Source organism: Natator depressus, chromosome 5 (genome assembly GCF_965152275.1).
Source record: "Natator depressus isolate rNatDep1 chromosome 5, rNatDep2.hap1, whole genome shotgun sequence".
In the NCBI taxonomy this organism is placed as follows: domain Eukaryota; kingdom Metazoa; phylum Chordata; order Testudines; family Cheloniidae; genus Natator; species Natator depressus.
In genome coordinates this window covers 16,066,736-16,093,405 of record NC_134238.1, presented here as the reverse complement: position 1 = coordinate 16,093,405, position 26,670 = coordinate 16,066,736, and the positions used below count along the sequence as shown (strand labels likewise).

The window sequence follows — 26,670 nt, the reverse complement described above, 5'->3', positions numbered from 1 at the left end:
TAAAATAGTCTAGTATGAAGCCGCTTATACTTTCACAGACCGACAAATGTGTAACACTGCCTTTACAATTCGTTTGAAATTGGCCACCTCTCTTTCTCTCATATGCAGACATCGGAGCTCAATGTCCAAGTTCCGTAACCAGAGGATGCCCTCTATATCAAGAGAGGCTAGGTGTTGTAAACTGCCCTCTAGATGTCGGGTTGAGTACCCGTCACTACATGAGTTATTGACTGCAGTGCTTTCCCAGTCACAACATGGGGAAGAAACCAGGCTAAGCCAGAGCATAGTTGCAGCAACTCTGGACAATCCACAGAGTACCCTGTTGAGCTGATGCGGGATCTAAGATCAAGTAGATAAGGAGGCAGGTGCAGCGATGGACTCCTAAATTTATTTACTGTTTTAGACTCTTTCCCGCTGATGCTCTCTACTCTGTAAGAATGTAGTTTTCAGCTCTCTGGCACTGCTGATCATTCGAGCATGGTAAAGGGCCAGTAACACTCTTATCCACGAATGCATGTGCTGTTATAGCAAAGGGGAGTAGTGATCAGCTGTGATGTCACACAGGGGTGTGATTCCTTCCCAGAATACCAGCAGACCTTTGAGTTGGTGCTGTGTTTTTCCTGTCTGAGAATGGAGCATCAGTCAACGGGAGAGGTAATGGGTTGGTTTCATTTGTCACAGATGTCCAGGTAGGTAGACTTAACAGAAAGGGCAACTGGTCGAAGATCAGGTAGAGCTGTGTGTGCTAGCACATACAGACTGGAAATTGGTCTGTAATTCAAGCAGCTGCTAATAATGAGTGGCTGAATTCAGTTCAGTGTCAACAAGTTGAGTGTGACACCTGTGCCCCCAAACTGCAGTGCAGCATTCAGTTGGAACAAGCACAGAGGCCAGTACAGATGAATGAAGGACTGAAGGGTCTCCTCTCCAGGAGGCTCCTGATAGTTTTCATATCAAAGTGGTATGGGAAGAAATCTTCATTTGCAGGTGTTCCAAGTGGGACTGGTATGTCAGGCTATGGTCGAGTTTTACTCCCAAGTATGTGACAACTGGATGGAACGTCAGCAGTCATCCATGGACACAGATTGAGATCGGTCAATTGGCAAGACGATTGTTTAGATGGAAAGTAGTTGCCACTGTCTTATTTTCACTAGGATTAGTCTCCATTGCTGGAGGTAAATTGTCAGCATATCCACGCTGACTGAGATTCCTTTTGATCCTGGGGAAGTAATTTCCAGTGTCAGCAATACAGATGTTCTCACCATACATATACTTCTCGGCTTGTGTTTCAGGGAGGTTGGAGGTGTATATCTGGGACAAAATGAGAGCCAAAACTGACTCTTGTGGAAGGCCATTATGGAGACATTTAAGGTGACTGATTTTTCTGCCCAATTTACAGGAGGAAGTTTTAGCTGCGAACCATTTCTCAGATGAATTGCATCATTAGCCTACAAGAAATAGGCTGACTGCTAAGCTGCTGCAAGTTAATATGCCACACAGTGTCATAGGCTGCTGTCAGATCAATAGTGACTGCCCAAACTTTCTTTCCAGACTTTCATGCATTTTCTATATTTTGAGTCAGATAAAGTTCCTGATCTTGGATCTAGCCTAAAGGCGAGGCAGCTGAGGATTGACTACCTCATTAATCCACATCAGGATTAATCTCTTCATCGGCTTGTAGTTAACGCACAGCAGAGAAATCTGTCAGCAGCTCTCTGGGTCTATCAATGGTTTTCCTGGCTTGGGAACAGCTACGACCTCTGCTCTGCACCAGGCTTTTGGAATACTGCAATTCTCAGTACAATTGAGAATTTGAAGTAGCCAGTTTTTGCTGATTGACCAAAATTGAGAAACAAACTCATTGTGAATGGTATCTGGACTAGGAGCCTTATTAGGCTGCAGTTGATGTATAGCCAGGTTGAGCTCTTGATGAGTAAAAGGAGTCATCAGGTTCGTATCCACTCCCTGAACCTGCCATTTCTCAGGAACCATCATTTTAACTCTGTGACTGAAAGCTTTGTCTTGATTAGGAGCTCTGCAATTGGCTACCAGCTGGGATGTGGTGGAGTTTGCTGTGGCTGGGTATTCCTTCTTGACCAGCCTAGACTCTCCAGTTGCAAAGTCTAGCAAACTATTAAGAGATTGAGTGGAAAGTGTGAAGTTCAATTTGGAGATAGTTTCTTTCCATCGCTTTTGCCTTGTTTGAGCTAGAAGGTAAAGAAGGTCTCTGCTTTTTGTCACAAACCTATTCATTCTTACTGGATTTAAATTCCTGATACAGTCTGGTTGCATCAGATGACTGTCCAGGAATTAATTGTTGACAAAATCCTGGGGGGAGTGGAGGGGTATATATTTCTTTGTGGTGGCCAGAATTTTATCACAGAAACTTGGGAGACTGCACTGATGTTATTCCAATTATGGGCTGTGTGGGTAAAGACTCAGACAGTTGAACTCAGAATGGAACGGATCCTATGCTGCTTTCTGGAAATTCCACTGAGGTTTCCAAAAGCCACTTGTTGTTGGAATTTGTGTGCCTGTTGTGATTAGGCTGATGCTGGGTTCGAGGAAGCATATCAAGCAGTTTATGCTCTGTGGCCACCGGAGAGTACTGACCAGCTGTTTGTTTGTTTGTTTGTTTTTTTTTTAAAGTGAGGTGAGGAAAGAATCTGAGGTTCATTGTTTGCTATGGAAAGTGGGTGACAGCTTAGGATCATATAAAAGCTGCATATCGACCGTTGATTCCCACTCTAGCCTCACACCATCCATATCATCATCTGTGTATCCCCAGTGGGAATGATGTGAATTAAAAGCACCACAATGGACAGAAGATCCTTAAAAGATGGGTAACATAGGAGTTGGCCAGTTGGCAGATGAAGGTTTGTAGACATAAATAAGAGTCAGGTCCTTCGCTTTTATAGCCTACCATTCAGTGACATCATTTTGACCTGATGATTAGACTGGAGTTGCTAGATTACCTTCCGTGACGTAGAATGCTATCCCATATTGCCTATGATGGAGGTGAGACATAATGGCACAAGTTGAGAAACAGTGATAAAGGATGTTTCCTGAAGCAAGATGATGAGTGCTTTGTGTTCTACAGCCAACTGGAGGAGGACATCCCTCTTGGCCACTGAACTTCCTTCGATATTGAGGTGCAGCACTTTGAGCTGACCCCAGCACTAGGGTTTGTGATGCTAGCTCTGAAAGTGACCCCCTTGGAGAACAAGTCGTATGGGTTGTATTTGTTTTTCACTTTTTACAATGAGAACTTGAGCTCCAATTTTGTCTTTTGTCTACTTTAGCATTGATTTTTGTACTGATGGCTTCCACAAGAAGGCAGTAGACTTGTTCCCCACCTCTTTAAGATCCATTGATTCCAGAGTGAATTACAACACTTCTGAAGTATGTCATATTTTGGCCTAAATGTCATATTTAACCACATGCGTTTCACATACTATAATGTTTAAAATTAAATTAAATTTCAAGCATCATTGCCTAGCAGATTTCCAAGGATTTGATCTCTGAACAATGCCCTTACTTTTTTTTTTTTTTAATGGCAGCATATTTTAACTGCTTCATCTTTTAGAGCAACAGACCCAGCAGAGATGCACAAGGGTCTGTCCATTCTCAGGTGATATCAGAATTTTGATGGCATAACTACCTTTCATACCAATGCTTGAGTGGACCCTAAATGACCATAGAGATTTATCTATTGCTTTGTCAGTATGCTAAACTGACATGCCATCAGATAAGAAAATGATTGAGGGAGCTAGTTGTCTCTCATGGTTTGTGTATAATAGATTATATATACACACACACACACTTCTGAGCATAGATTCTGTTAGACAAGATTAACTAAAAACTTTCAATCTGATAATCTCATAGAAAATATACTAAAGCTGCAGCATTCAACAGACAGGATTGTTTAGCTTTTGTTGAAATATTTTCTTCCTTTCAGGCTTCGGGCACTTCTGGAAGCAGAAGAAAAGAGCTATTTCACTGAGATGGAGTCAATGGAAGAAACCATGCTGGAAAGAGAAGCAAAAATGAGAGAGCGAGCAAAAGTGCTGAGAGAGAAGAGAGAGGAAGAGAGACAAAAATTGGTTGCTCTGAAGCGAGAGCAACAGTTCAGGTAACTCAGTGAAAAAATCTTCTCAGACTGAAAGTGGTAAGTAAATAATCTGACAGGAATGGAGACTGTAAATTAAGGAGGGAAAGATAAATATAACTGAATTGATGCGTATTTAAGTTTCAACATGGTTTATGACAGAGGTGTCCAAACTTTGTCCAGTTGATGGCCATGCTGACTACTTACCGAGAGCTGAAGGGCCTCACCTAACTTGAATACAGTGGAGCAGATTGTAGTCCTCATTTTCAATAAAGAGGTGCAGCCTGTGAGGACAAGAGGTTCAAGCTTGCAATGCTGCTCCAAATCAAGATAGCTCCTAGCAAGCAATACTTCCTATTGTGTGTAAACTACACATTTTATTCTAAACGAACATGGCAGCAGGCCACATTGAGCTGCACTTTGATCATCCCTTGATTCAAACATTCAGAAACAATGAAAGTTTCTTTCATTTATAAAGACTAAAAATCATTTCACATGTGACTGTCTTAGCACTTTACCCTGCAAATTCAATCACTTTTGTGGTTCCTCAATAGGATGTAAAGTTATATTTTAGTTTGGTACATGCAGTGTGTAAATGCCCAGAAGTGAATGTGGCCTAAAAATAGGTTTGCGTAGCTGAATATATTCTTTCATGAGTTTCAATGAGAAAGTTGAAACTATCCAAAAAAAATCAGGGTTTAAATTCATTGAACAACTCTTTAGAAGTGATATAACTGGCCATTTTGAGCTAAGGATCTAACTTTTTTCCTTCTCATACAGCGTGATCTAACATTCTGGGCCAAATCTTCATGGGTGCTGAGCCCTGCACCTTCCTTTGAAGTCAGTGAGTGTTGTAGGTGCTCATCACCCCTGAGGTGTTGGCACAATAAATCTAACTAGTTCAGTTCTTTGAAATCTTTAGTTTTCTGGGGAAGAGATGGAAATAACTCACATGTAGGTGAATTATAATTCTTTCTGAAGGGTCCCTCTCAAACCTCAATGTTTGGGAATCCTTAGCTCTTACTCTCTAACATATAGAAGCTGGAGAGGAAAATCAAGGAAGACTTGAGCGTACCCTCTCCTTAAAGTCCAAGTACCCAGTTCAGACAAACAAATGTCCTTTTACTCTCTCAGATATTGATCTTGTGTGCTGGGATAGGTGCTCATGCAACATATGCAGGTGCAAATTCAGATGCAGACTCAAAAATCTGGCCCTTGCAATTTATACTATATCCCTCCATTCCGTCAGCTCCTAATTTAAGCTGTTAAAACTCGCTTTGGTCTTAAAATTGTTCCAAGGTCACATGTCCTGACTGTCTCAGTAGTTTGCACATGCAACCATTTTCATACCCCAGTTAAGCAAATTGCATGGTGAACTGTTCAAATTGTGTGTCAGAAGTGGGTCACTGTTTTTGGAAGGCCTTAGAAAATTAGATTTACAAAGTTGCCATTCATCTAGCATTGGAGATAGTAACATAAAGCTAAGACAATTGGCGTTGGACTAGTTTCTGAACAATGGAATACAAAATACTACCAAAGTAGAAATGAAAGAATAGGCTCTGTCCATGAGTGATGATTATATCAATTACAGCATGTCTTTGCTGTGCATGATGAGAGAAGGTTGTCATCCCTCAAATCATCCCTTATCACTTGAGTCAAAATATTTAGATGAAAAATTAACTTTTTACTGGATAATAAACATTTCTTAACACATATAATTTATTCCTAAATAGTTATGCTGGAACATGGGATTTGGGCATTTTTTTGTTTGTACCACAGCTCTTGCAGTGCTGTATGAGCATTTTCATTAGTCACTTCATGGTTTGGGGTAATCATATTGTGTTGATATATTTGAACTGTTGCTCAGAATTTACTAAGCTCATTTATAGGATAATGAAAAGGTAAGTGTAACCTACAAAGATGTAATGTGATGGAGAGGATTCTGATGGCACCTGAGGCAGTAGGACAGGCAATTGTGATATGCAAAGCTATCATTTATCTTTTTCCTGCACCGTCTCTAGTGATGTTTCTGTCTCACATTCAGCCTTTCATAGGACTTAGTTACCTCTCTCTCCCTCACTCCCATCCTACTCTTGGTACCTCTTCTGTTTTGATGTTCACTTTTTCTTCTCCTTTTGTTCTATGGCCTTTTATCTTGGGATCTTTACTTTTTCTCTTCTCCTCCCAGGACCTCTGTACTGGTCCCGGGTACAATTCCTGTCCTATAGATCCCCACATACAAACTATCTTAGAGTTTCTCTGGTTGAAGTGCCTATTTGTTGCAAGTTCCCATAGCAGCATTAACAGGAAGCAGTAGCTACTTTTAAACTTTAAGTATCAACCTCCCAGGAGAAGAGTTCCAGTCTTTGTCCAATATTATTAGTGTTACTGTAACACTAGGCACCCTAGTCATGGACCTGGGCCCCGTTGTGCTAGGCACTGTAAAAACAAGGAATAGAAAGATAGCTCCTGCCCCTGCCTAAATATAAGACAAGACAACAGACCCAGGAGTACAAATAAACAATCAGATAGTATTGGTGAGCATGACAGGCAGTGGTCTCTGCACAGCGAAAGCCTAACCATTGTCGTTTTCTGTAGATCTTTGCATTAGCACTGAGAGGCAGCTTGCCCCCACCTTGTTCTTGAACCACCTGGGGCCAGTGTGGCTCCCGGTATAAACTCGAGCAGCCCACAGGGCTATCCTAATTTGCATTTCCGTTGCAGTGCCCACATGGATCATTCTAGGGATACAGAATCACTGGGACAAAAGCAGGGCCAGCCCTACCCCAAATGACACCCCAGGCAAGGGGCATATTCGGCACCTCCCTCTCCCGCCATTTGTTAAACTTTTGAATACCTCATTTTTTTTTATTGCATTTGTATTCTATTTCACGACTTTGATGCATGATTTGCATGCATAATTTATCCCTGTCATATAAGATGATAAATTTGCATGCTAGAATCTGTAAATCTGTATTCATGTCCTATATAATCAAATAAAAATGTTCATTTCCTATAAACTTACAGAAACTTTTTAATTTTAAGAATAACTGAAATGGACTAACAGCAAGAAATTGAGCTGTGGACCAGTATTAAATAGTGTTACAGTCGGTGACAGCCTTAGAATGTTAACTCTAGTCCTTTAGTTCAAAAGGTTGTTTTTCTCGCCTTTGCTCCTGCAAACTGAGGCACAGCTTCAGAGAGATCCAAACACTGGCCAATGGTATTTTTCAAGTAATAAAATAGCAAGCAACTTCAGTCTCTCGTTGGCCACCACTGATTGAAGATATGTTTTAATGAGCCTGAGCTTTGAAAAGCTGCGCTCACCACTCACGACTGTGACTGGGCAGCATGAACAAAATCCTCAAAGCTATCCACGCATTAGGAAACGTGTCCTTCAGCTCTGCATCATGAATGAATTGGAGAACTTGGAGTAGCAAGTGCTTCATGTGTTGCAAAATGTGGGGGATGTTGTCCAATTTGACAGAGATGTTTATCGTTGACGTCTGAACATTCCACATGTGTCAGCATCTATGTGTCTGCGTCTGTGTTCTGCCATCTTAGAAAGTCACAAAAATTATGTGTTAAGCACGGCAAAAGAAGTAACAGTATTTCTTTTATATTGTTGCATAGATAGGGGTTTGATAGATATCTCTGGTGTCTCATTAAATATGTCCTTTATTAGTCGCTACTTACACTCTTCAAGTCTTAAAACACAAGTACACTTTCACAATTAGACAGTAAAACAAGGTTCACAACGATCTCACTGGGCTCTCAGTTCACTTCACTTCGTTCTTGTATCTCACTGACTGACTGACTGACACCGTGCCCCTTCTATACCCATAAGGGCATGGCTGACAACATTCTAGGAGGTTCAAGGAAAATGTAGTTCTCAAAAAGTCTGGAAGGTTCCATGAGATTCTACAAAGGTCCAGAACATTTTAGTAGGTTAGTGAAAAGTGAATCCACAAACAGAATATGTGAAACATTTTACTTCCCTTTATTTTCCCTTTTTTTGCTAACATCAAAAACAGCACCCCAAGCCTAGTGCCCCCAAGCCTGGCACGCTAGGCAGTCACTTGGGTCATCTGCTCTTAAATCTGGCCCTAGACATAAGAAAACTCTGGCTATTTCCCTCCTTCTCCTATCTCGCCCTCTGTGCTGGGTCTCCTAGGGGAGGAGAGGACCTTTTGCACATGTAAACCTTCTCCCCTGACTGCATGTAACCCTTTCCACTGGTTTTGCTGGCACAAAGGAAGTACAGCTCAGCAACACTGTTCCCTCTAAGCTGTGTGCGTGTGCGCGCCCACACAGATCCTAACCCCCCCCCCACGCACATGGCAAAACACCGCATGCACAAAAATTTGCACAGAAGAAATTTTTTGCGCACACGGCCTGTCAAAAATTAGAGGGAACATTGCTCAGCAGTGAATTCCATCTCTCTCAACTGTGTTTTATGTGAGTGCCTTAAAAAATGCAATACAGCCAGCACAAATTGTCAACAGATTGAATGAATTATCTTTTGACCTCCTTCTTAAGACGGGTATCTTCCTTCTTTCTTCCAGTTTCATGCATTTGCTTAGTATTTTTGAATCCTTTTTTCTTTATCCTTTCTTTTCCCCACTGAGTGAAGGTGGTTAGTGTCATGGTATGTGGGGAGAAAGGGTCTCTTCCTCCTGAAGTCTTCAAAAGCTGATGTCACTCTAATCTGTGGTAGGGTACTCTATCACCATGAATTAAAGCTTTGTCCCCTGTACTCACGAGCAATATTTCCATTGCTTCAGATTATCTTGGTTGTTGTCTTAGGGTCTGGTCATGGGAGAGAGGTTATTCTTGAGATATTTTGGGCTCAGATAGTGGAAAACTTTGAAGAGGAAGAACAAGGGCCTGGAGTTTTATCCTGGATTCTCTGGGGAGCCAGAGCAATGGCCAGGGTAGAGATGGTGCCTGTTCTTTTACTTGGGCTTCTCTCAGAAGCTTGTAATAGCCAGTTGTACCTCAGCCATAATCACTCTCATGGGTGTAGTTCTGCAAAGCTTCATATTCTCTCTCACCTAGTTCACGAAACCACAGGGGGTGTTGGTGAGAAGTTATGAACTCAAATGTGAGCAATTAATAATGTGAACAACAACAGTTTCTATTTCTATCACATCTATCTCTGGAAACATTTTATCCTAGCTATCTTGATGCCTAAATGAGATTGGAACCTGGATGAAGGACATCTCACTGAAGTTAAACCTAGGAAAGATGACCTTTGTAGAAAGAGGGGAATGTTTTGAAGAACTGTCCAACAGTGTGATATCACCTTCCATCTAGATTTGGAAGATTCTTGTAACTTAGAGGGCGGTGCTAATCTCTGCTGCTTTGGGCCTGGTTATTTATTAAAATATGGTTTTATAACTTTTTTTTAAAATAAATTACTGGCAACTTTAATTTGAGTTATTCCATTTTCCCTTTCTCGCCATCCTATCAGTTGGAGCCAAAGAGAACTTTCCTTATTGATATATTTTAGAGACATATACAATGCCAGAGTTTGCATAAAAAGATGGTATTCCCCTCTTTCTTGTGTTAACACTACAGGCATCTCACGCAGAAGGCTGTTATGACAGCAATTTTGTCTTAGATCCATTACATGGATAAATCATTGTGAGGGAAGTAAATTTGGCTTCTGTCTTCTCAAAATTACTATATACAGTCTGCATTTTTAATGTTAAGAGGCTTAGGACAGCAAAGTGAAGAAGTAAAACAGCCATCTGGGGGAGCAGATGTTCATATGTTGCTGTTAAAGCTGCTTTGAAGGACTTATTTTGATGGAATCAATCAATTACAGTTATTTTATATTAAAATTCTATCCATGGCAAACTTTTCTCTTTGAGATTTCTACTAAATTCAAGTTGCATGAAACTACTAAACTACTTGAAACTACTAAATTCAGATTGCATGAAATAAAATAACAAAATTTTAATCCCTTCATGGCTGAGAGAACTTTGAACCCCTTGTATTGAGGGAGTATAGTTTTCCTTAGGATAATACCTTTCAGATCTCAAGAACTATACATTTCCTTTGGAACACTATGGAAACAGTACATTTTCTCATTAATACTGATTATTTTAGTGTCTAGTCACTGAATTCTACCCAAAATTCTACATTATTCACGTAGCTGAAGTTGTATATCTTAGATCGACCCCACGTGGTAGCGTAGACAAGCCCATACATTGTGCTTGGTGGACCTCACGTGATCATTTTGATCGTTCGTTCTTTTCCATTGACAAGCCTCTCCAAAGATTAGGTTACACCTACAGTTAAAATGCAGGTTGTTAACTGTAACTAAAATGCAAAAGAACTGGAAACAGCATTTTATAGTTGTTTAACACTTCATACATGAAGCAAGATGCCAGTGAGCATAATCTATAATTCTTAGCCTTTACCTTGCATTTCATACCTTCAGAGCATTTTATAGAACTGAACTCATCCTCAGGACAGCATATGAAAAGGGGAAGTATTCTAAATCCTTTTGTTGCAGAGGAGGAAATAAATTTAAGTCCAAGAAGTGTCCAATGTCCTAACCACACCCTCATGCTATCTCCCTAGCTGTGGTGGTAGCAGATGGTGGCATGTTAGCTGTATTAAGGCAGGGCATCAGTTGGAGTCCTAGAGATAACTAAACACAATGCAAGGCATCTGTGGACTTTTATAAAAATAAAAAAAAAAAGTCAGGATATGAAATAAATAGTTTGGTTCTTCTGTATGCTCCTTTTAAGTCATAATTTAAATGTCTAAAACTCAATATTTTTGTGAGAAAAGGAGATGTGATTCTATTTCACAGAACTGGATATTCTACCAGCTACTCAAATGTTGCCCACAATCAAAAGTGTAATTCCTGGAAAATGATCTATCAGCAAGTACTTCTTTATGCAATACTCAGAATCTCTGTATCATCACAGAACTTGCATCTTGTTCAGTCTCCTCTCACCTGCCCTACAAGCCATACTGAGCTCTATGAAAAGCAAAAAAAGACTGTTGTGAGAAAAGGCAACCGGAACTAAAACATTGTTGTAAGGCACGTTAACCAAAGCATCCAACAAGCTGGAAAGGTGCTGAGCACTGCTGCTAACTTGAAGTGCCAACACAAAGCAACATCAGTGTGGGCAGCCAGGCTTGCAATGTCTAAAAGCTTTATTTGTCCAAGCTCTTAAACTGAATGCATGCTACTGCAAGGCCTCAAATGTCTATGCCTTTCATTTATCATATGTGATATCAAGGCCATGGTTATCTATAGCTTCTGGAATGCCCAGAGAACATATATAAGATTCCCAATTTTGTTGGCTTAGATGAGACGTTATCAGTTCTCCCTAATAGCTTAGCTGCTTCTCCACTCCTTCCAGATTCTTCTCCCACCCTCACCTTCATGCCTTCTTCCATGCTTCCTCCCTTCAGTCCCTATCCCTGTGCACCAGTTGTTCCACCTTTTGTTCACATAGATCACTCTTTAAAACTCACGTTTCCCCTCAAGGCCATCAGTGCTAACCTTGCTAACTAAAAATGTTGCCATCAACCAGTTCAGTTAAGGAAAAACCCTACAATGTAAAGCAGTGATCCTCAGAAGCATGTATGATTAGTTTCTTGTGTGACAGCTGTCACCTTGGCTCCAGAGGTCCCAGGGTCAATAAAATCTGGTATGTTCTTACTGAACAGTGTAACAGAGATTCCAACACTGGTGATCAGTTTCTGAATATGATTCAGCGTCAGAGTTATTAGCAAATGCTAAGACAGAAATTTGGAATGTGTGTAATTATATATTATCTCTATTTTACAGGTGGGTAAACTGAGCCATGTAGCTTAAGGACTTGTGCCTTTTCCCATTAATGTCAATGGAAAAATTCCTATTGACTTTGCCAGTGCAGGATGAGGTGCTTAGTGACTTTCCCAGGCCTCAGCAAGTGTTGGTGTTAGAACCAGTTTTAGAATTCAGCAATTTCTGGCTCTGTGTCTTCTGCTCAGATCATAGGACCCTGACTCTGTCTCCATCAAAAGTCACCAAACTAGCTGCCTATTATCTTATGACTCTTTTTGTCTTTATATACATGTTCAGAGAACAGTGTGAGGAGGTTCGTTTGCAATGGAGTCGGAGACATCAGAAGGAGGTGTGTTCAGACCGACTGGCCCAACTGGCCCTTAAGGAAGAATTGAAGAAGCAAGAGAAGAGAGAGGAACAGATATTTGCAGAGCTTTGGGAAGAGGACCGATTGGCCAAGGAAAAACGAGGAATAGAGGACTTCCAGAAAAAATCCGAACAGAATGAAGAATTGCTGAATGTGCTTAATGCTCAGGTAGCTGCACTGGATGCTCAAAGAGAGGACGCAAAGCGACTGAAAGAAGAAGAGGCTCAATTACTGGTAATTTGATATAGTTTTCAATGCAGGGTCATAATTAAAGGTTTACCTTCCATAGATATTTAAATTAGTGTGCACCTTACTTGAATCTTCTGCTGATTTTCACAGCAGGCTACAAAGCTCACCTGTGTTAATAAAATATTCCTGAAGGAACAGGTTGAAGGATAAATGTTTTTAGTTTGACTGGGCTGGGAGTGGTTGAAAATTGACCCTGGAGTGAATAGAATCTTCTTATGTGTGGGTTTCAATGACTGAAATGCTCAGAACCTAGCGTTGGGGAAGGGGCTGTTTACTAGTATATGGCTGTGATTTTCAAAGAGAAAATGGAAATTGGGCATCCAGCTTCCTCAGGTTGCTCTGAAAATAGCCTGTATTTCTACAGCATCTAGCACAGTGAACCTGGGTGTGGCCTAAAGCACTGCTGTAAAACAAATAATACTGAGCACTCGATGATAATAATAGATGCAGATTATAAATCATGTCTTCCATTTAAAGTAATGGGAATTAAGCATCCAAATCCCTTTGGTCTCTTCGAAAATCTCTGCCATGTAGCAGTAAACAGTCCATGTACCATTTCAGTCATTTCAAACCACACATACGAAAATTTCTGTTTGCTCCAGGGCAACTTTCAGGGCACACCCAGCCAGACTAAAATCACTTGTCTTTCAACGTGCTTCTTTAGGGAAAAAAATATTAAAACAGATAGGCTTTGCAGCCTGCTCTAAAAGTCATTTCCATGAAAGAAGATGTGGAAGTTGGCAACGTTATTTTTTTAATACTGTGTCTGCAGCTACTCCTACTGAGAGGGTTCATTTGGGTTCAGCACAGGCAATGAACAGCAAAGTACGGTAGGTCTTTGTATCCTTATTTTATCAATATTTTTATGTGATTGCCTACCACAAATTATTTGAAAGCTGTTTTCTCTCTGCAATAATATCATAGTATTTCATTGCTTTAAAGACAATTTTGCGCCTCATATTAAAGTCCTCTAATGTTCAGAAATGCATTGGCAGAATTGATAAATAGGCACAGTATAGCCAATTTCTGCTAGCCATTGCAATGGAAATTGATTATTTAGGGAGAAAAATAATGCTATCTTTGCGGTCTTGGACCTTGTCCATCTTACTGCACCAACCTGTGCTAGCTGTAGCTCTTAGAAAATGGTTGCTAAGTGCTGTTCTGTTTAACATGATTTACATGCATGGTGTAGAGTTGTGTTTTGCAGAAACCTGCTTCAGCCCTTCTGGAATGTCCACATTCAATCCTGCTAAAACTATGTCCATATCCTCCAGAGGATGAACAGTCTGGGAGTTTTGTGCTGCCATCACATGATGCCACACTGTCATACAGTGGATGCAGTGCACTGCAGACATTATCCAACACAGATGCAGATCAGTCCTGTGTCACAGCTGCTACTGCTCAGTTTTTTGCCATTCATAGGCATCAGACTGCTTATAGTTGGAGAAGTCAGTTGAGAGCAGGGAGGTTAAATACCCTGGGTAGTAGCTGCTCCAGCATTGTTACTATTGTACAGCTCTGTTCTATCTCATGGGCCTGTTTTGGCAGTAGAGTGTGGTGTATGCTGTGTATCAAACACTAGACTATCAATCTACCCTTTGGAGCCCTGAGAGAGTGTAGCTGGCAAACTAATCTGTCTGCATCCTGCATCTGTTTTAAGGAGGGTACCCCTAAACAAAGAGTGTTGTACATTAGCACATTTGGTGTTGGCAGATGGGATATCAGTCAGTGGGATGATTGATATGGCTTTGGGTGATGTTGCAGAAGGGTAACAAACATTTATGTTTTGGACTCTGGCTACTGTGATGAGTTTGGGATAAATGCCTGAACAGATAACTTGCTTGCTGGTGTTAAGGAAGCTTGGAGAATGGGGTAAATAATTCTGGCATTAGCATCTCCATCATATGTTGGCAAATTTTACAGTTGTTACTAGAGATGTATTTCCTAATTCACTCCTCATCCTGTCCCACCCTTGATCTTTATTCCATTGTTGTCATTTATTTTCAGATGATTTCTCTGACATCCTGTACAGTAACTCCTCACTTAAAGTCATCCCGGTTAACGTTGTTTCATTGTTACGTTGCTGATCAATTAGGGAACATACTTGTTTACAGTTGCGCAATGCTCCCTTAATCAAACATTGTTTGGCAGCTGCCTGCTTTGTCCACTGCTTGCAGAATGGGCAGCTCCTTGGAGCTAGCTGGTGGGGGGCTTGGAACCAGGGTGGACCGGCAGCCCCACTATCAGCTCCCCGCAAAATTGTCTTTCTTAACCTCTGAGGATAGGACAAAAAGCAATGGGCTTAAATTGCAGCAAGGGAGGTATAGGTTGGACATTAAGAAAAACTTCCTGTCAGGTGGTTAAGCACTGGAATAAATTGCCTAGGGAGGTTGTGGAGTCTCAATCATTGGAGATTTTTAAGAGCAGGTTAGACAAACACCTGTCAGGGATGGTCTAGATAATACTTAGTCCTGCCATGAGTGCAGGGGACTGGACTAGATGACCTCTCGAGGTCCCTTCCAGTTCTATGATTCTATAATTCTACATGGGGAAAATTGGGAGGACCAGTTGTAACAGTTCTGTGGACACAGTTTGGAGTCTTTATTCACATTAGGAAATTACTTTTTTTTTTTTTTTTTTTTTTTTTTTTAACTTAAAACCATGCTATAGCTTACCACCAAAACAGTTTTAGCATTGATTTGAACAGAACTATAGCGTGGTTCCAGAGCATGTTAATTGTCGATGCAAATTGTGTTATGCTGTGTTTGGATGCAGCTGGGTTTGTAAACTCTTTCATATGTGGTATGTACAGGAATTGTCACTAAGAGTATGACTTTCTTTCTTTGGTTTCTCAGAAATGGGTTAGGTTAAATAATCCTGAACACACATTTGTAGGGTTTCAATCCTACACATTTAATTATTTCTTTCCTTAAATCCCAGAACTTTACTGTCTACACTTTGACTCTCTCAAATATAAAATAGATTATCTCAAGTGGTTTAGCCGTGGATAGAGAATGTACATGCAAAACTGGCATTTACACATGCAAAATTGGTAACTATGTGTGCAAATGGGTATGTAGATATGCCATGACACACGCTGTGCAATTCCACTGGGGTTACTCCTGTCTCCAGTGGAGCTATTCTGAATTTAGAGTGGTGTAACGGGAAGCAGAGGTTGGCCAGATTATTAGATATGGCTATGGTTAATATTTATTGTACACAGATTCTTTTGTGTGGAAAATTTGAAAGTGTTCATATACAAATAATGAATTGCTGCTACTCTCGACTTGCAACAATATATGAATCATTGCGCATCGTAATTGTTTAGAGAGAGCGCCAGTCTCTCCAGTAACTTGGCAATGAAACATACATGATAATTAGAAAGAAAATCCTGAATTCTAATGAATATGATAAAATGTTCACGCTTTAACAACTGTATTAGATGACAATAGTAAATTTGAAATCCCCTAGCGTCAGTGAGCAAAATCTTCAATATTTATCTTCCCACTTATATGTTCCAATTAAACTAATCCCAGCCATCTTTTTGTTGTTGTTGTTGTTTGTTGTTGAAGTTATACAGTGATCTTGCAAGTTGGCTCTCTTCTTTTATTGTTGCAGGAAGAGGAAAGGAAGCTGTTTAAACTAGAAAATGAGCGAATTCAGATGGAGAAATTACAGAAACAGAAGGAACAAAGGGACGTGTTGATCAACTCAGCTCGGGCAAAGATGAAGCGTCTTAATCGGGAAAAACAAGAGGAACTTGCTCTAGACATGAAGATCCTAGAACGACTTTTCCATGAATCCCAGGAAGACACAGAGGGAATAAAGCAAAGAAAAGTAAGGGAAAAGGGTATTTGATCTTTTTCAAATTGTGCGACAATGTCTGATCTCCTGATCTGGACTATTTCCATTGACCGCAGTGGAGTTACATAGGTGTGAGATCGAAATCAAGCCCAATTCTGTTTATAAGTTGATTTTTTTTGTTGGAAATCTTTTTATATTTTATTAAGGTCTTTGACTGCGTATTTCATCTTTTCTTGCCTGCACTCTACTTTTCTAAAGGAGCCTGTTGTCATCTTAAAGGAAGAGGGAAACATTTTAAAATGAATACCATTAGCTAGGTTTGTACTTGACCAGATTAGAGTTCTGGGGCAAAGGACTGGAATCCCAGACGATCATGGAATCTAATCTGGTCTGACCCACATGCTGCTTCTACTGTGTTCAAGTCAGTGGCTCTTTTGGGGTTTCACACAACCTGGCTGGGAATAGAGGTTAGAAAGCCTAATGCTAAGCTTTCTGCAGTTTCATGGATGTTGTTGACTGGATGTTTGTAACTGCAGAGAAAAATAAATCTTATTTTAGCTGAAATGAAATGTATTACAATACTAACAAAATTGTTTAATTATTAGCTAGACATATATGTAGTTTAAGTTTACAATTGAAACGTTTTAAATGGCACAAGCTGACTTGAATTCAGACGTCTCTGTCTCTACTACAAGTTCACTAGCACTTAAGGTTCAGTCTTGCATTGTGCTTTTGGGCTTTTACTTTTTTATGATTTATAAAGATAGCCTGAAGGAAAAAAGGGAAGGGAATCCTGCTTGCTTTTTACTTTAGAAATTCAAGTCTTGTTTTCAATCAGGCTGTTTGCAACTATTTTTTTAGCAACTATTTATCTCCAGTTTCCTTTCCTGGTATTAAAAGGATGTTTCTGTTAAAGTTCAACACCTGTCTCCTTCAGTTAAGGTGCTAAAGCTTGTAATAAACATCTCTGTTTCCTGAAAACATCTGAGTTCAAGAAACCTGCTATTTCTTAAAGTAAAAACAAGTAGATTCACCAGCGCCTGGAAACAAAAAAATCTTTTGCAGGTTATCTTTAAAGCAGAGCAAGGAACTGTACTCTTTACTCTGCTTTAGGTTTCAGAGTAACAGCCGTGTTAGTCTGTATTCGTAAAAAGAAAAGGAGTACTTGTGGCACCTTAGAGACTAACCAGTTTATTTGAGCATGAGCTTTCGTGAGCTACAGCTCACTTCATCGGATGCATATGCTATGCATCCGATGAAGTGAGCTGTAGCTCACGAAAGCTCATGCTCAAATAAACTGGTTAGTCGCTAAGGTGCCACAAGTACTCCTTTTCTTTTTTCTGCTTTAGGTGTTTATAAGCTAGTGCATGTTAGGGAAATGTTGCAAATATTTCCTACATTCATAGCATTCGTTCAGTTCCATTGGGGTTAGGCAACAGTGGGAACCCTGGTATAGAAAAGGTACAGGTCTGCCACTGGCATTTAAAGCACCATGTCAGTTAGACCAGTTCAAAGCAAAGTTAGATGACTTGGTGCTTAAAACACTGGTGGTACCCAGCATTGCTAGCAGTGGTGGAGCTGAACTGGTGTTATTAACAGTGGGATGTTTTTGCAAAGCTTCTGGCTCAGACAAGACTGGTGAAGTTATTGGCTGTTACAGGAAAAAGTCAGAGTCCTAAACTCAGATTCTGGCATGTAATTGAAAGAAAAAATAATTTTGAACGACGTAGTTAGAAAATGTATGTATTCGTATGAATGAGTCTGCGTATTCTGTTAATGATTTACCATAAGATTGTAAGGAGTTTTTTCATATTTAAAAGCACTGCAGTTTACTTTGAAAACAGGGCTAGAGTGTCTTTAGAAGATAGGTTCATAGAATCATAGAGTATCAGGGTTGGAAGGGACCTCAGGAGGTCATCTAGTCCAACCCCCTGCTCAAAGCAGGACCAATCCCCAACTAAATCATCCCAGCCAGGGCTTTGTCAAGCCTGACCTTAAAACCTTTAAGGAAGGGGAGATTTCACCACCCTCCTAGTGAAAAAGCTTTTCCTAATATCCAACCTAAACCTCCCCCACTGCAACTTGAGACCATTACTCATCGTTCTGACATCGTGTACCACTGAGAACTGTCTAGATCCATCCTCTTTGGAACCTCATTTCAGGTACTCCCACAGTATTCTTGTCAGCAACTTAAAGAAGGTTGTTGTACTAAAAGTCACTGGTCTGGGTTCTATTCCTGGCTTTGCCACAAAGCTGCTGTGTGACTTGGGGCAAGTTACTTCATTTCTTAATGCCACAGTTTCCCCAGCTGCAAAATGGGGATCATGATTACAAAAAAACGTAAAGAGCTTTGAGATCTACAGAAGAAAGTGCTATAGATGAACTAAGTTGGATCATGCCGGCTCAAATTATTCTTCTGTGTTCAAATTTACTGTCTAGATTCGTTAATTCAAAATATTACATTATGCTTTAAGAAACCTTTTTCTTGATTTCATCAAAAATGTTAATTTTAGCCTAATGATGCTTCCGATGCTAAAGAAAGGTTTTCAGTCCTGATAAGGTGCAATAATGCTGGAAATATTTCATAATCTGAACTGAGTTTTGTTTCAAATTCAGGTTTAATTTATTTTTACAGTAATTGGCCAAGTTTGTGAGTTCCTGCATTCAACTTGATGGCATTTCTCTGTCTGTTTGTTTGTAATGCAATAACTTTTGAACACTGAATCCAACCAATTCAAAATTTCAGGGAGTGTTGTAGGTGTCAAGGGGCAGAATCCTATTAATTTTGGCACAAATGGGAAAACTGGCAGGGCGGAATAGGGATTGTGACAGGGTGTACGAACCCTGCATCACACAGGAAGGAGTTAAGGAGTTGCTCTCGGCTGGAGTGGCCTGCCCTGCCACACCTACAAGTCATGTCAGGAATGGAGGACGGGTTTGACACTGGGGAAGTTCACTACCTCCTGGCCAGCTCTGGGATGACAGCAGAGTGCTGAGCTTCCCACCTCCCAGGGAGAGGCCTGGAAGAGAGCAGAGCCTACACCCTTGCCTAAAAGAAGGCCTAAGTTCCCTGAGGTGAAGGGCCCTGTATCCTGTTCCTTGTGCTAGGGAACCTGTGGACTTTGAGCCATACCATTCAGAGTGCTACTGAGCACCCCAATTGAGTGACTGGACACAGAGTGAGCACACAATTCCGTCACCTCCCGAAGAGGCGCTGTTGAAAGACCAAAACCCTGCCAGAGACACACACAGCCCATTGCATCTGATCAGCAGACCCATCAGCTTCAGAAGGGGAATACACAGCCGCTGCCAATGTGGGGGGGGGGAGCAATGGTATGGGGGGAAAGGGAAACCTGGGAGGGACACAGGGCCCCTGCCATCAGGCAAAGGGGCAGCAAACAGAACCCTTAGTATGCGGGAGGAATGAGGGACATTGGTATGGGGGAAGGAAAGAGTGTGGAGCACACAGAACCCCTGGCATGATGGAGGGGTGGGGGATTGCAGGGGTCCCTGAAATAGAGGGAGGGTAGCACACGGAGTTTATGCAGGCTGTGGAGGGATGCTAGGAGCCCCTGTTGTGTACAATGAGCTCGTCCTACAGATGCTATGAAGTGCACCACGCTCTGGTAATAATACTTTTCAGTCATAGGGCGTGAGTCGCTTCTCACATCAGTGTAAATCCAGTATAACTCTTTTTGAACTCAATGGAATGACCAGTGTAAAACTGGAGCACAAAGTGATTATGTGACAGCGAGATGTGGCAGAATTTGGAAAAGAAGCCAAGGGCATGTCTATGCTGCATCTGGACATGTCTGTGCTACATCTGAGCATGTTTGTGCAAGCCTCCCAGCCCTGGTCAACTGACTTGTACTAGTGGAGCTCATGCTAGTGCGCTAAAAACAGCTGTATAGATGGTGTGGCTTTGGCTGGGAGCTTGGGGTCTGAAGTATGTGGGGTGGCTTGAGAAGCTAAGCTCCAGCCTGAGCTACAGCGTCTACACAGCTGGTGTTAGTGCACTTGCGGAAGTCTGTGGACCCAGGCTGGGAGTCTTGCTCTCGGATGCAGCATAGACGTGCTCCCAGTCTTTTTCCCAGTCCACCACCAGACACTGCTTTCCATGAATAAAATGACTTTTGAAATGCCTTTTTGAACTAGTTTATTGAAAGTCTATATCCCGTCCACATTTCGTAGCAAGAGCTGTTGAAGGAGCAGCAAATGTATCGGGAATATCTGGCTCAACAATTGGAAGAGGAGAAGCGTCGAGAGAAAGAAATGGACAAGCTGCTGGAGGAAGAGATGGAGAAGTCTTGGGCTAAGAAGGCTGAGCAAATGAGATTGGAAAAGGAAGCTAGGAAACGGCTAATGAAAGATGTCCTGGATACGAGACGACTGCAGATTGAAGAGAAGTGTAAGAAATTTCAGCACAATTAGTCTGTAGTCAAGTATTGCCAATGGTAAAGTGAATGCAAGTCCTGTCATAGTCAATTGTGGTGTCACATGCTTTCCCTGAAAGCAGAATTTGGCCCCAAGTGCATGTGGGGGACAAATGGGGGACCCTGGTATGCAGCATTGAGGGGGGCACACAAAGGAATCGGGGACACACAATGCATAGACACTATTACAACAGATAAAACAGTGCTATTGCATTAGGGCCCAATGCTACAGCCTTACTCATACAAACAGTCTTTACTCATGCGAGTTATCCCATTGACATGAGTGGAACAAAGACTAATCAAATAAAGATTATAGGAGTAAGCCCTTATTTCAGAACATTCTGAAACTGAAAACGTGAAATCCTCTCTTCTAAGTGACTGATGTGGGTGGAAAAATACCGACAACATCTCTCCTGTTGCTTTTGTGCCTTTCCGGAAGCAGCAAGGCTCAAGCCTGCCATTAAGAATAAGCTATTTGGATTTAAGTTTACATCCTTCCAAGGTTAGCAATGCATTTATTTTTCCTTTTGCAGTGGAGAGAAATGCAAAGCACCAGGAAGAACTTGCTCAGGACAAGGAACTATTAGTTGAAGCCATTAAAGAACTCAATTCTATAGAAGAAGAAAAATATTTAAGGTATTTTTCCTTATGCTGTCAGTACATTTTGTAATAAAGTTGGGTCTTAAACTCTTCAGAATTGAATAATTCTCATTTTGAAGTAGTAGTGTAATAGCAATGGGCTTTATTCTGTGCAAATTTTCTCTGCAGGTGCTATGCTGTGTAGTCAATTTGCTATTGACTATTCAGTAGTACCTATGTTATACTGAAATTGGTATTACGCAACCACCCAAACCTGATTGTTCATACACAGTTGTATTCCACCAAGTGTAATTGTCTTGAGCTTACTGGTTGTTTTTAGTAAGTACATATCCATACACTGTGATTTAAGAGGTGTATTCCTTAAATTCTATTAATAAAAGTTATTAAGGATTGTAACATTAGCTGAGTTTTTAGAGAGATTAATTTAGCTATTTAAGCATAAGAGTTGGAATGTTCTGGCTTATTGCAAAACTCTGTCCACCCTTGAAGAATATCAGCTGACTGTGCATTCAGGCATTGAAACACAAGACCACACCATCAGAACAAATTCTCACTAGCTTATCATTGCCTGAGGAAAGAATACTAGTACTTAGCACTATCTGAAATACGCCAGTTCTAGATGTCATGTACACAGGCCTTCCTTTACAGTTTCATGTTTTTACTATCCATAATGTTTTATCCACTTGATTCCTTTTCCATACTATTGCCCACTCTGATGCTTATTTGGAGAAAGTAATTGAGTAGCCCCTTCCAGAGCCAATATCCCTTTCATTTCATGGTGTTTTGGCAACAACTTTACGGTTAACAGAAAAGTTCTCAGACCATCTCTTGGCTTTGGTGGCAGTCGCACACTGTGGAGGAAGAGGTGCTGGCCATATCACTTAAAATAGATGTGCTGCGTTTTGTTGTCAGTGTCAGAAAGCAGAGTCTTGCCACATGGCTCTCACAGCATCTCATTAAAGCACTGGTTTTGAGGAAACTCTTGACACTTAAGTACCGTGGTGATGGGTGCTTTAGAAATACTTGAGGTAGGTAGGTGGGCTGTTCAAACAGCACTCCCGAGGATAGCAAAGGTAAAGTGCAGGTCTTAGCGTAGAACACACTTTCTTCTCGCAAACCATTTCTCAGAGTAACGTTAGCATAAGACCATGGCGGGAATCTCTGGCCTGCCTTCTTAGATGAAAGTACGATAATAGAGTTATCTTAAAAACAAGAGAGGGAAAATTGGATATTAGGGTGCTACAGGCGTGAACCATAGCCAGATAAAAACCTAGACCTAACATTTAAGTATATTCCACATAATCCTCTGTCATCTCCTCACCACAGTAACAGACAGATAAAGAGTTACACAGATTTTGTGGGGGGAAAGCATAAAACTTGTTATTTGATTAATGATTGTTTGTTCATTGATCATTGTTAAGCACTGACATTGTATTCTGTGATTTATAAGCCACAGTAAAGACAGTTTGTGCCCCGAAAGAGTTTACAGTTTATTAAAATGTAGTGGTTGTTCATTAGAATAGTAGTTAATGATAACAAGTAGGAGTTTTAAACAGTATTTCACATAAGATTGATCAATGATACCTCAAGAAATCTGAGCTGTTCATTTTCTATCTTTATCTTCTAAGAGTACGTCTACACTGCCCACGTTACTGGCGCTTTTCAGTGCTCAAATTTTTGTCACTGAGGGGGGTGTTTTTTCACACCCCTGAATGACTAAAGTTTTAGTGCTGAAAGTGGCAGTGTAGACATAGCCTAAATGAGACATTTGCCATGTCATTTGCAGACGAATGCAGGAGGCAAAGGAATATCGGGAGCAGCTGCAGGCTCAAATTACCTATCAGCAGCAGGCCCATATTGCTGAGGAAGAAGAGAAGCAGCGAGAATATGAATCAGGACTGGTAGCAGAGAGAGTTTACCAAGAAAAGATGAAAGACATTCTATCAAGACCCTACATGAAACTATCAGAAATCCATCCCTTGAGAAGAAAACTGTCTAATCTGCAAGTATAGCATTTACTTATTGTGATGTATACAACTTCAGCTCCCTTTAGACTGTATTTAAAACAGTATATATGAATTTTTACTTTTCATACTAATTAATATATCTGGTTCCACTTTCCCTGTTTTTGTATGCAAATCATTTTAAGGAGCATATATACGAATTAGACACCTTTTCAAAGGGTTAATTTTTCCCCTTTGGATTTTCTTTGAGACAATAACTTTTCCTCCGTTTTAGATTCAGAAATTTTTACATTTTAAATAAAACATTGTGTATGAATAGCATCTATGACATGAAATGCATGTAAGCATTCCTCAAAATCTACAGAAAGACACATTTGTAGAAGAATTTCAGGAAACTTTAATTGGGCCATATAAATAGTTTAGCCTTTAAAGGGTATTTTAATTATATATTTAAACAAAAATACTAGATGTACATTTTTAGTATCTTTGAAAAATATGTAGTGTGTGTCCACTTTATTTCTGAGACTCGTTCAAAGGGCTAGTAAATATAGACCCTGGTGGCTAATAAGGATCTATGGAACTTCAGGATCTCCAAAACTGATCTGTGAAATCGTTGCTGGGATAGATTTACTGCATAATAGGACTAAAATCACCCTTTCTTCCAAAAAGGGTATTCTCCACCTGTACAGGGTTCACTCCTGCATTTCTTGCATACCCCAGATGTTCACAAATACTTTATTCTGCTTGCACAAGATACAGAGGATCAGGCTGTGTCGCAGGGTGGTTGACCCCTTTAAGGGGAGTCAGGGCCCAGCCTACCTGTGACAGGCTCCTGTAAGGGAAAATGAGCCAATCCAGACACATCTGGCTGGCTGGCTGGCTGGCAGGCAGGCAGCTAATGAGGCTGATAAAGGGGTACCAGTACTGGGATGGGAGTTTCTAGAAACAGGGAGCTTTTGAGGAGAGGTGCTCCTAAGAAAGCTGATAAGGAGAGCCCATAACAGCAGGGAAGCTAGGAGATGTGCTCCTGGAGACAGGGAACTCCCAGGACAGCTGATCAGGAAGGCTTTATGTAAGCAACGACCCTAGATGTGCTTCTAGAGAGGAGAGATTTCTGAGGGCAAAGTTACAGCTGGCAGCCCTCCAAGAAAGCCTAGTCCCAGAAAAAGGATCTCCCAAAAAGTGGTGGGACGCATAGCCCATCAGGAACTACATGCTGTCCCAGAGAAGGGATTCAATTGACGGATCTCTGCCAACTCTTGCTCCGGGGAAGGATTCTACCGAGGTAGCAGGAAGAGGCCTGACTCCAGAGAAGAGTGCGGAGTCAAGAAAACTCTGCTGATAAAGAACCCAGATAGAAGGGAGAGGTGGACTCAGGTGGGAACAGATAAACTGACTGACTCCCAGCTAAGACACTAGGTGAAGGTGTGCTTGTAGTCTCGCTGGGGCACTGATTAATAAACTAGACCCCTCAGAAAGAGTTCTGTTCCCTATGTAAAGCCTCATTGAACTTATTGATGGCATATTAGGGGAAATGGAGGCAGGGAGCGCCTGCAGCACCACACCTAGCTACAGGCAGCACAGGGGCCAGTGGCACGCTCCCTAACATACTACTAACAGGATGGTCAGATTCTTAAAGCAAAAAAACTGGAAAAATGTCCATACATGGTTATATCCATGTGCAGAAGGGTTTTGGCGGTGGGTTGATGGGAAGCTTCTCTTCTCCCCTGTCTCTTGCTTCCCATCCACAAGTCCTCCCCAATTAGCACCTGCTTCCCCTTCAGAGTGGGGTGGCCGGAGAGTAGCAGCTGCTGAGTGAGGGCCCAGCTCTGCAGGCAGCAACGGAGAAGTAAGGGTGGCAATACCATCCTTACTTCTGCGCTGCTGCTGGCAGCAGCTCTGCCTTCAGAGCTGGGATCTCAGCCAGCAGCTGCTGCTCTCTGGCTGCCCAGCTCTGAAGGCAGTGCCACTGCCAGCAGCAGCGCAGAAGAGCAGTACTGCAACCCCCCCTACAATAACCATGTGATCACCCCACAATTCCTGTTTGGGTCAGGACCCCTAACATTACTACAGCATGAAATTTCTAATTTAAATAGCTGAAATCATGAAATTTATGATTTTCAAAATCTTATGACTGTGAAATTGGCCAAAACGGACCATGAATTTGGTAGGGCTGTAGGCATGGGATACGTATCCTTTCCTAGGGGAAATCCTGCACCATCATCTATATATTTTTGCTAATGCCTTGTCATCTACTCCTCTGTCTGGGACTAAAACAAATAGGATTTTCTCTTGTGTTTTTCTTCATGATTGATTATGCTTTAATAATGAACTGAGATACACATAATGCTTTGTTTTTCTGTTGTATTTAGCTTAAAGGAAGGGACATACCAAGGTACGATCTAGACTAATGAGCAGCTGTGCTACCCTTGCACTACAACCTTGGGTGCCTTACAATGCCTTGCTGAAGGAGTTCCCACGTGGGCCGCTCACAAACAGCCTTCCAGCATGCAAACCACACCCTGAGTGTTTGTGTGTAACTGCAACCTGCCAGCCTGGTTACACTCTGGCTCTCACCAGCCTTGCTAATACTGCAGGGTGACCCCAACACACTCCCAATCTTAGATTTTCCCCCCAGAAATGTATGTCCCAGCCCTCTCCTAGACAATACACGTTTATAAAAATAACAGACTTTTATATAATAGAAATAACATGCACACATTTTGCCACCCCAAATGGAGTTTCCCAAGCACTTCAATTTAAACACACTGGATTAGATAAAACAAGTTTATTAACTACATAGAGAGAGATTTTAAGTGAGCACAAGTAATAAGGCATAAAAGTCAGAAATGGTTACAAGAAAACTAAAGATAAAATGCAACCAGTGTCTAACTTAAACTGTGTTAAATTCAAAGCAAGGTTTTCTCATCACATGCTCTCAGCAATCTTACTGACTGAACTTCTTAGATCAGGACCCCTTCCCTAGTCCAACAGCTACTTATTTTATCCCTTCAGGTGTAGTGAATCAATGGACAGGGGGATGGGGTGGGGGGGGGGGCCTTAAGGTGTTTGTCCCTCTATTTTATAATTTCAGTCCCCATTTTGAAAAACATTTCCAGCTGGGTACCAGGAGACAAAAAGTCTCTAGGGAAGGATGTTCCCTGCTGCTTTTTCTTCACCTGTTTGAGCTTCCTTTGGTTCCCTTCCTGCTTGATGCAAATTAAGCAAAGCACACATTCCTTGGTTTGAGACTGTTTGGAACATATGGTAACACTGCCATACAGTGGAATCTTATAACTTTACATACAATGTTGCCACACATATTTTATCAGGATGGTACCAATCAGCAA

At 41.2% G+C, this 26,670-nt stretch overlaps 1 protein-coding gene across 4 annotated transcripts in view; it reads left to right on the top strand.

Annotated features, from left to right (window-relative positions):
* Positions 1–23,383, top strand: part of CFAP53 (cilia and flagella associated protein 53) — a 32,201-nt gene extending 8,818 nt beyond the window's left edge. For 3 of the 4 annotated variants that reach the window (XM_074952356.1, XM_074952358.1, XM_074952359.1), the window contains 6 exons: positions 3,959–4,132; positions 12,201–12,504; positions 16,138–16,356; positions 20,515–20,731; positions 21,290–21,392; positions 23,143–23,383. In XM_074952356.1, the coding sequence (XP_074808457.1) occupies positions 3,959–4,132; positions 12,201–12,504; positions 16,138–16,356; positions 20,515–20,731; positions 21,290–21,392; positions 23,143–23,368 (1,243 nt within the window). In that variant the 3' untranslated portion in view covers positions 23,369–23,383. Of the gene's footprint in view, positions 1–1,296; positions 1,372–3,958; positions 4,133–12,200; positions 12,505–16,137; positions 16,357–20,514; positions 20,732–21,289; positions 21,393–23,142 lie in introns of those variants that run through there. The other variant, XM_074952357.1, reaches the window with a different exon arrangement.
* The last annotated feature ends 3,287 nt before the right edge of the window (positions 23,384–26,670 follow it).